Source organism: Vanellus vanellus (genome assembly GCF_965231255.1).
Source record: "Vanellus vanellus genome assembly, contig: HAP1_SCAFFOLD_2350, whole genome shotgun sequence".
NCBI classification, from domain to species: Eukaryota; Metazoa; Chordata; class Aves; order Charadriiformes; family Charadriidae; genus Vanellus; species Vanellus vanellus.
In genome coordinates, this window is record NW_028128944.1 from 2,295 (window position 1) to 11,681 (window position 9,387).

The window sequence follows — 9,387 nt, forward strand, 5'->3', positions numbered from 1 at the left end:
ACCCGTGCCCCCCCCACCCGTGACCCCCACCCACCCGTCCCCCCCCCACTCGTGACACCCCCCACTCGTGTCCCCCCCACTCATGACCCCCCCCAACTCCCCCTTTAACCCTCCCCTATCGCCATAGCACCTCCCTATGACCCCCGACCCCCATTCCCCCCCACTCCCCCCATCCCTCCCCACCCCCCCCACCCGTGACACCCCCCCACCCGTGCCCCCCCCACCCGTGACCCCCCCCGCATGCCCCCCCAGACGCTGTACACCTACCCCGAGAACTGGCGGGCCTTTAACCCCCCCCATTGCCATAGCCCCTCCCTACCACCCCCAACCCCCCGACCCCCATTCCCCCCCACTCCCCCCATCCCCCCCCACCCGTGACACCCCCCACTCGTGACACCCCCACGCGTGTCCCCCCCACTCATGACACCCCCCACTCCCCCTTTAACCCTCCCCTATCGCCATAGCACCTCCCTATGACCCCCGACCCCCATTCCCCCCCATCCTCCCCCATCCCTCCCCACCCCCCCCACCCGTGACACCCCCCCACCCGTGCCCCCCCCACCCGTGACCCCCCCCCGCGTGCCCCCCCAGACGCTGTACACCTACCCCGAGAACTGGCGGGCCTTTAACCCCCCCATTGCCAGAGCCCCTCCCTACCACCCCCAACCCCCCGACCCCCATTCCCCCCCACTCCCCCATCCCCCCCCACTCGTGTCACCCCCACCCGTGACACCACCCCACCCGTGACCCCCCCACGCATGACACCCCCCACCCGTGACCCCCCCACGCGTGACACCCCCAACTCCCCCTTTAACCCTCCCCTATCGCCATAGCACCTCCCTATGACCCCCCACCCCCATTCCCCCCCACTTCCCCCATCCCTCCCCACCCCCCCCACCCGTGACACCCCCCCCACCCATGACACCCCCCACCCGTGCCCCCCCCACGCGTGTCCCCCCCACTCATGACCCCCCCAACTCCCCCTTTAACCCTCCCCCATTGCCATAGCACCTCCCTGTGACCCCCGACCCCCATTCCCCCCCACTCCCCCCATCCCTCCCCACCCCCCCACCCGTGCCCCCCCCACCCGTGCCCCCCCCACCCGTGACACCCCCCACTCGTGACCCCCCCACTCATGACACCCCCCACTCCCCCATCAATGCTCCCCCATTGCCAGAGCACCTCCCTATGACCCCCGACCCCCATTCCCCCCCACTCCCCCCACCCCCCTCCACCCGTGCCCCCCCCACCCGTGACCCCCACCCACCCGTCCCCCCCCCACTCGTGACACCCCCCACTCGTGTCCCCCCCACTCATGACCCCCCCAACTCCCCCTTTAACCCTCCCCTATTGCCATAGCACCTCCCTATGACCCCCAACCCCCATTCCCCCCCACTTCCCCCATCCCTCCCCACCCCCCCCACCCGTGACACCCCCCCCACCCATGACACCCCCCACCCGTGACCCCCCCACGCGTGACCCCCCCCGCGTGCCCCCCCAGACGCTGTACACCTACCCCGAGAACTGGCGGGCCTTCAAGGCGCTCATCGCGGCGCAGTACAGTGGGGCGCAGCTGCGGGTCCTCTCCGCCCCCCCCCACTTCCACTTCGGCCACACCAACCGCTCCCCCGACTTCCTCCGCAAGTTCCCCGTGGGAAAGGTCAGTGCCCCCCCCCGGGTGGGGAAAAACACGAGTGGGGGGGGGGGGGATTTGCCCCGTGGGGGCAGTTGGTGCTGTATTTGCCCCCCCTCCCCCCCCCCCCGGCAGGTTCCCGCCTTCGAAGGGGACGACGGGTTCTGCGTCTTCGAGAGCAACGCCATCGCCTACTACGGTGAGGGGCGGCCACTGACGAGGCGGCGCCGCTAACGAGATTTACCCCCCTAATTAGCTTTATACACCCCCCCCCCCAATTAGCTTTACCCACCCCCCAATTGGCTGTACCCCCCTAATTAGCTCTACCCCCCCCCCCAATAAGCTTTATCCCCCCCTTAACTGACCTTATGCCCCCCCACAGGTGTTACTCCCCCTTAATGAGCTTTACCCCCTTAACGAGCTTTACCCCTCTAATTGGCTTTACCCCCTTAATTAGCTTTACCCACCCCCCAATTAGCTGTACCCCCCCAATTAGCTCTAGCCCCCCCCATAAGCTTTATCCCCCCTTAACTGACTTTATGCCCCCCCCACAGGTGTTGCTCCCCCTTAACGAGCTTTACCCCCTTAACGAGCTTTATCCCTCTAATTAGCTTTACCCCCCCAATTAGCTTTACCCCTCCCCAATTAGCTCTACCCCCCCCCATAAGCCTTATCCCCCCCTTAACTGACCTTATGGCCCCACACAGGTGTTGCTCCCCCTTAACGAGCTTTACCCCCTTAACGAGCTTTATTCCTCTAATTAGCTTTACCCCTCCCAATTAGCTTTACCCCCTTAATTAGCTTTACCCACCCCCCAATTAGCTGAACCCCCCCTAATTAGCTCTAGCCCCCCCCCCCATAAGCTTTATCCCCCTTAACTGACTTTATGCCCCCCCACAGGTGTTGCTCCCCCTTAACGAGCTTTACCCCCTTAACGAGCTTTACCCCCTTAACAAGCTTTACCCCTCTAATTAGCTTTACCCCCTTAATTAGCTTTACCCACCCCCCAATTAGCTGAACCCCCCCTAATTAGCTCTAGCCCCCCCCATAAGCTTTATCCCCCCTTAACTGACTTTATGCCCCCCCACAGGTGTTGCTCCCCCTTAACGAGCTTTACCCCTCTAATTGGCTTTACCCCCCCAATTAGCATTGTCCCCCTAATTAGCTTTACTACCCCAATTAGCTCTAGCCCCTCCCCAAGCTTTAGCACCCCCATTAACTGACCTTATGCCCCCACACAGGTGTTATTCCCCCTTAACGAGCTTTACCCCTTAACAAGCTTTAGCCCCCTAATTAGCTTCACCCCCCCAATTAGCTTTATCCCCCCAATTAGTTCTAGCTCCCCTAATTAGCTCTACCCCCCCCATTAAACTTTTTTCCCCCTTAACTGACTTTATGCCCCCACACAGGTGTCACTCCCCCTTAATGAGCTTCAGCCCCTTAACGAGCATTAGCCCCTAATTAGCTCCAGCCCCCTAATTAGTTTTAGTTCCCCCCTTAACAAGCTTTATACCCCATTAGCTAGACTTATGCCCCCCAACAAGCATTACCCCCCCCAACGAACTTCAGCCCCTTAATGAGCTGTAGCCCCTAACGAGCTTTAGCCCCCTAATTAGCCTTAGCCCCCCGTTAATGAGTTGCATCCCCCCCCCCTTTACAAGTTTTATACTCCCTTAACGAGTTTGTACTGCCTTAACGGGGCTTATCTCCACCAAACCTGCGTTAACCCCTTAACGAGCTTTAGCCCCTTAACGAGCTGGAGCCCTCTAACGAGCTTAATTCCCATCTTAACAAATTTGTCCCGTCTTAACGAGTTTTATCGGGCCTTAATGAGTTTTATCTGGCCTTAACGAGCTTTATCCCCCCCAACAGGTGTTACCCCCCCTTAATGAGCTTCAGCCACTAACGAGCTTCAGCCCCTAACGAGCTTCAGCCCCCTAGCGAGCTTTATTCCCCCTTAATGAGTTTCAGCCCCCCCTTAATGAGCTTTGCCTCCCCCTTAACGAGTCTTAACCCCCAGCGAGCTCTAATTTGCTCCTTAATTAATTTTACCCGCTCTTAACGAGCTGTTTCGCTTCTTAACGAGCTTTATCCCCACCTGATGCGCATTCAGCCTCTTCTTAACTAGTTTTACTTCCCCTTAATGAGCTTTATCCCCAATTAATGAACTTTATTCCCTCTTAACGAGGTTTAGTCCCATTAACGAGCTTTATTGCTCATAACAAGTTTTATTGTGCCCTTAATGAGCTTTTATCCGCCTCTTAACTAGGTTTATCCCCCTTTAACGAGCTTTACTCCGTTAATGAGTTTGATCCCCCTAATGAGCTTCGTTCTCCCCTAACGAACCTTATTCCCCCTAACGAGCAACCCCTTAATGAGTTTTATCCCCTTTAACGAGTTTTATCCCCCCCTTAACGAGCTTAATTTTGTCATTTTTCTTCTTAACTAGTTTTATCCCCCATTAACAAGTTCCCCTAATGAGGTTACCACTAACGAGCTCCCCCTGCTAACGAGCCCCCCGCTAACGAGCTTTACCCCCAGTGAGCTCTTTTCTCCCCCATATGAATTTCTTCCCCAATATTGAGCTCTTCCCCCCCAAATTGAGCTTTTCCCCCCCATAAGGAGCTCTCCCCCCTTAATGAGCTCCCCCTTAATGAGCTCCCCCTTAATGAGTCCCCCTGCACTAACGAGCCCCCCGCTAACGAGCTTTACCCCCAGTGAGCTCTTCTCTCCCCCATATGAATTTCTTCCCCAATATTGAGCTCTTCCCCCCCAAATTGAGCTTTTCTCCCCCATAAGGAGCTCTCCCCCCTTAATGACCCCCTCCTTAATGAGGTCCCCCTTAACGAGCTCCCCCTTAATGAGTCCCCCTGCACTAACGAGCCCCCCGCTAACGAGCTTTCCCCCCAGTGAGCTCTCCTCTTCTCTATATGAATCTCTCCCCCAATATTGAGCTCTTCCGCCCCAAACTGAGCTTTTCTCCCCCATAAGGAGCTCTCCCCCCTTAATGAGCTCCCCCTTAATGAGTCCCCCTGCGCTAACGAGCCCCCCGCTAACGAGCTTTACCCCCAGTGAGCTCTCCTCTTCTCTATATGAATCTCTCCCCCAATATTGAGCTCTTCCGCCCCAAACTGAGCTCTCCGCCCCCATAAGGAGCTCTCCCCCCTTAACGAGCTCCCCCTTAACGACCCCCCGTGCTAACGACCCCCCGCGCTAACGAGCTGCGCCCGCAGTGAGTAACGAGGAGCTGCGCGGGGCCACGCGGGAGGCGGCGGCCGCCATCGTGCAGTGGGTGAACTTCGCCGACAGCGACATCGTCCCCCCCGCCAGTACCTGGGTCTTCCCCACCCTCGGCATCATGCACTACAGCCGCCAGGTACGGGGCAGCCCCATAGAGCCGGGGGGGGCCCCAGCCCCATAGAGCTCCTGGGGGGGGCCCCCAAACCCCATAGAGCATCTGGGGGGGGCCCTAAACCCCATAGAGCTCCTGGGGGGGCCCCAAACCCCATAGAGCATCTGGGGGGGCCCCTAAACCCCATAGAGCATCTGGGGGGGCCCCAAACCCCATAGAGCATCTGGGGGGGCCCCTAAACCCCATAGAGCATCTGGGGGGGGGCTCAAACCCCATAGAGCTCCCGGGGGGGCCCCTAAACCCCATAGAGCTCCTGGGAGGGGCCATAAACCCCATAGAGCTCCTGGAGGGGCCCCAAACCCCATAGAGCCCGGGGGGGGGGCCCAGCCCCATAGAGCATCTGGGGGGGCCCCTAAACCCCATAGAGCTCCTGGGGGGCGGCCTAAACCCCATAGAGCATCTGGGGGGGCCCCAAACCCCATAGAGCTCCTGGGAGAGGCCCCAAACCCCATAGAGCTCCTGGGGGGCGGCCTAAACCCCATAGAGCATCTGGGGGGGCCCCAAACCCCATAGAGCTCCTGGGAGAGGCCCCAAACCCCATAGAGCTCCTGGGGGGGCCCCAAACCCCATAGAGCCCGGGGGGGGCCCAGCCCCATAGAGCATCTGGGGGGGCCCAAACCCCATAGAGCTCCTGGGAGAGGCCCCAAACCCCATAGAGCTCCTGGGGGGGCCCCAACCCCCATAGAGCATCTGGGGGGGGGGGGCAAACCCCATAGAGCATCTGGGGGGGGGGCTAAACCCCATAGAGCTCCTGGAGGGGCCCCAAACCCCATAGAGCCCGGGGGGGGCCCAGCCCCATAGAGCATCTGGGGGGGCCCCTAAACCCCATAGAGCATCTGGGGGGACCCTAAACCCCATAGAGCTCCTGGGGGGGCCCCAAACCCCATAGAGCTTCTGGGGGGGCCCCTAAACCCCATAGAGCATCTGGGGGGGACCCTAAACCCCATAGAGCTCCTGGGGGGGCCCCAAACCCCATAGAGCTTCTGGGGGGGCCCCTAAACCCCATAGAGCATCTGGGGGGGGGCCCAAACCCCATAGAGCTTCTGGGGGGGCCCTAAACCCCATAGAGCTCCTGGGGGGGGGGGGGCAAACCCCATAGAGCATCTGGGGGGGGGCCCAAACCCCATAGAGCTTCTGGGGGGGCCCCAAACCCCATAGAGCTCCTGGGGGGGGCCCCAAACCCCATAGAGCTTCTGGGCCCCCCTCAAGGTCCCATCCCCCCGTGCGTGCCCCCATCCCCCCGTGGGTGCTCTCATCTCCCCATGGCGGGTCCTCCATCCCCCCGTGGGTGGTCCCATCTCCCCATGGGTGGTCCCATCTCCCCATGGCGGGTCCTCCATCCCCCCGTGCGTGCCCCCATCCCCCCGTGGGTGCTCTCATCTCCCCATGGTGGGTCCTCCATCTCCCCATGGGTGGTCCCATCTCCCCGTGGGTGGTCCCATCTCCCAATGGGTGCCCCCATCCCCCCGTGGGTGCCCCCATCTCCCCATGGCGGGTCCTCCATCTCCCCATGGGTGGTCCCATCTCCCCATGGGTGGTCCCATCCCACCATGGTTGCCCCCCATCCCCCCGTGGTTGCCCCCATCTCCCAATGGGTACCCCCATCCCCCTGTGGGTGCTCTCATCTCCCCATGGCGGGTCCTCCATCTCCCCATGGGTGGTCCCATCCCACCATGGTTGCCCCCCATCTCCCCGTGGTTGCTCCCATCTCCCCGTGGGTGCCCCCATCTCCCCGTGGCGGGTCCTCCATCTCCCTGTGGGTGGTCCCATCTCCCTGTGGGTGGTCTCATCTCCCCATGGGTGCCCCCATCCCCCTGTGGTTGCCCCCATCCCCCCGTGGGTGCCCCCATCTCCCCATGGCGGGCCCTCCATCTCACCATCGGTGGTCCCATCTCCCCATGGGTGGTCCCATCTCCCCATGGCGGGTCCTCCATCCCCCCGTGGTTGCCCCCATCCCCCCTTGGGTGCTCTCATCTCCCCATGGCAGGTCCTCCATCTCCCCATGGGTGGTCCCATCTCACCATGGGAGGTCCCATCTCCCACTGGTTGCCCCCCATCCCCCCGTGGGTGCCCCCCGTCCCCCCGTGGGGGCTGTGCGGGGGGGTTACAGGCGGTGGGGCTGTTTCCCCGCCCAGGCGACGGAACTGGCCAAGGAGGAGGTGCGGCGGGCGCTGGGGGTGTTGGACGCCCACCTCCGCACCCGCACCTTCCTGGTGGGCGAGCGCGTCTCCCTGGCCGACATCACCGTCGTCTGCGCCCTCCTCTGGCTCTACAAGCAGGTCCGGGGGGGGGGGATTTGGGGGATTTGGGGTTCGGGGGAGGGGGGTTTGGGGGGGTTTGGGAGCGCCCAGCGTGTCCCCCCTCCCCGCAGGTGTTGGAGCCGTCGTTCCGTCAGCCCTTCGTCAACGTGAACCGGTGGTTCGTGACGTGTCTCAATCAGCCGCAGTTCCGCGCTGTGCTGGGGGAGGTGCAGCTCTGCCAGAAGATGGCACAGTTCGACGGTGAGGGGGGGGACACGTGGGGACACGGGGACGGGGGGACCTTCCTGGGGGGACGTGGGGAGGGGGGGGACCTTCCTGGGGGGACGGGGGACCTTCTGGGGGGGAACGAGGGGATGTGGGGATCTTCCTGGGGGGACACGGAGACCTTCTGGGGGGGACATGGGGACCTTCTGGGGGGACATGGGGACACAGAGACCTTCCTGGGGGGGCACAGGGACCTTCTGGGGGGACATGGGGATGTGGGGACCTTCCTGGGGACACAGAGACCTTCTGGGGGGACATGGGGACACGGAGACCTTCTGGGGGGGACACGGAGACCTTCTGGGGGGGACATGGGGACCTTCTGGGGGGACATGGGGATGTGGGGACCTTCCTGGGGACACAGAGACCTTCTGGGGGGACATGGGGACACGGAGACCTTCTGGGGGGGACATGGGGACCTTCTGGGGGGACATGGGGACACAGAGACCTTCCTGGGGGGGACACGGGGACGGGGGGACCTTCCTGGGGGGACAGGGGGACCCTCTGGGGGGACACAGCAACATGGAGACCTTCCTGGGGGGGCACAGGGACGGGGGGACCTTCCTGGGGGGACATGGGGGCTTATTTGGGGGGGTGAGATGGGGGTGTGGGGACAGAGGGACCTTTGGGGGGGGGGGGGGACCCTGTGGGGCCCATTTTGGAGAAGAAAAAAAAAAAAAAAAAGAGGAATTTTAAGGATTTTGGGGTGGGGTTGGGTTGGTTTTTTGGGGGGGGTGTTTTTTTTTTGGTTTTTTTTTGGTATCCCGGTGGCAGCCAAGAAGTTTGCGGAGACGCAGCCGCGGAAGGAGCCCCCCCGGAAGGAGAAACCCCCCCGGGAGGAGAAGAAGAAGGAGGAGAAGAAGGCGGCGGCGGCGGCGCCCCCCCCGCAGCCCCCCCCCGCCCAGGAGGAGGAGTTGGACGAGTGCGAACAGGCGCTGGCGGCGGAGCCCAAAGCCAAAGACCCCTTCGCGCATCTGCCCAAGAGGTGTGTGTGGGGGGGGTGTTGTCACCCTACGGGGGGGGGTGGTCACCCTACGGGGGGGGATTGGTACCTTAAGGGGGTGGTGGCATTGTAGCGGGGGGATTGGCACCGTAGAGGGGATTGGTGTCACCACGGGGGGGTTGTTGTCACCCCACAGGGGGTTGTTGTCACCCCACATTGGGGTATTGTCACTCTACGGGGGGTATTGTCACCCTACGGGGGGTGGTGGCATTGTAATGGGGGGTATTGGCACCGTAGAGGGGATTGGTGTCACCACAGGGGGGTTGTTGTCACCTCACAGGGGTTGTTGTCACCCTACGGGGGGTGGTGGCATCTGTAGGCGGGGGGATTGGCACCGTAGAGGGGATTGGTGTCACCATGGGGGGGTTTGTTGTCACCATAGGGGGGTTGTTGTCACCCCACAGGGGGTTGTTGTCACCCCACATTGGGGTATTGTCATCCTACAGGGGGTGGTGGCATTGTAGCGGGGGGGATTGGCACCGTAGAGGGGATTGGTGTCACCACAGGGGGGTTGTTGTCACCATGGGGGGGTTGTTGTCACCCCACAGGGGGTTGTTGTCACCCTGCGGGGGGTGGTGGCATTGTAGCGGGGGATATTGGCACCGTAGAGGGGATTGGTGTCACCATGGGGGGGTTGTTGTCACCATAGGGGGGTTGTTGTCACCCCACAGGGGGTTGTTGTCACCCCACATTGGGGTATTGTCATCCTACAGGGGGTGGTGGCATTGTAGCGGGGGGTATTGGCACCGTAGAGGGGATTGGTGTCACCACGGGGGGGTTGTTGTCACCCCAGAAAGAGGTATTGTCACCGTAAGGG

The 9,387-nt window shown here is 62.1% G+C and overlaps 1 protein-coding gene across 1 annotated transcript; it reads left to right on the plus strand.

Annotated features, from left to right (window-relative positions):
* Nucleotides 1-1,501: 1,501 nt before the first annotated feature.
* EEF1G (eukaryotic translation elongation factor 1 gamma) lies at nt 1,502-8,615 on the plus strand (the record flags this gene model as incomplete). Its single annotated transcript, XM_082499783.1, has 6 exons — nt 1,502-1,660; nt 1,769-1,832; nt 4,867-5,009; nt 7,181-7,324; nt 7,417-7,546; nt 8,342-8,615. Coding segments are annotated over 6 exons (914 nt in total), but the record flags the coding sequence as incomplete, so codon positions are not given.
* Nucleotides 8,616-9,387: the final 772 nt, after the last annotated feature.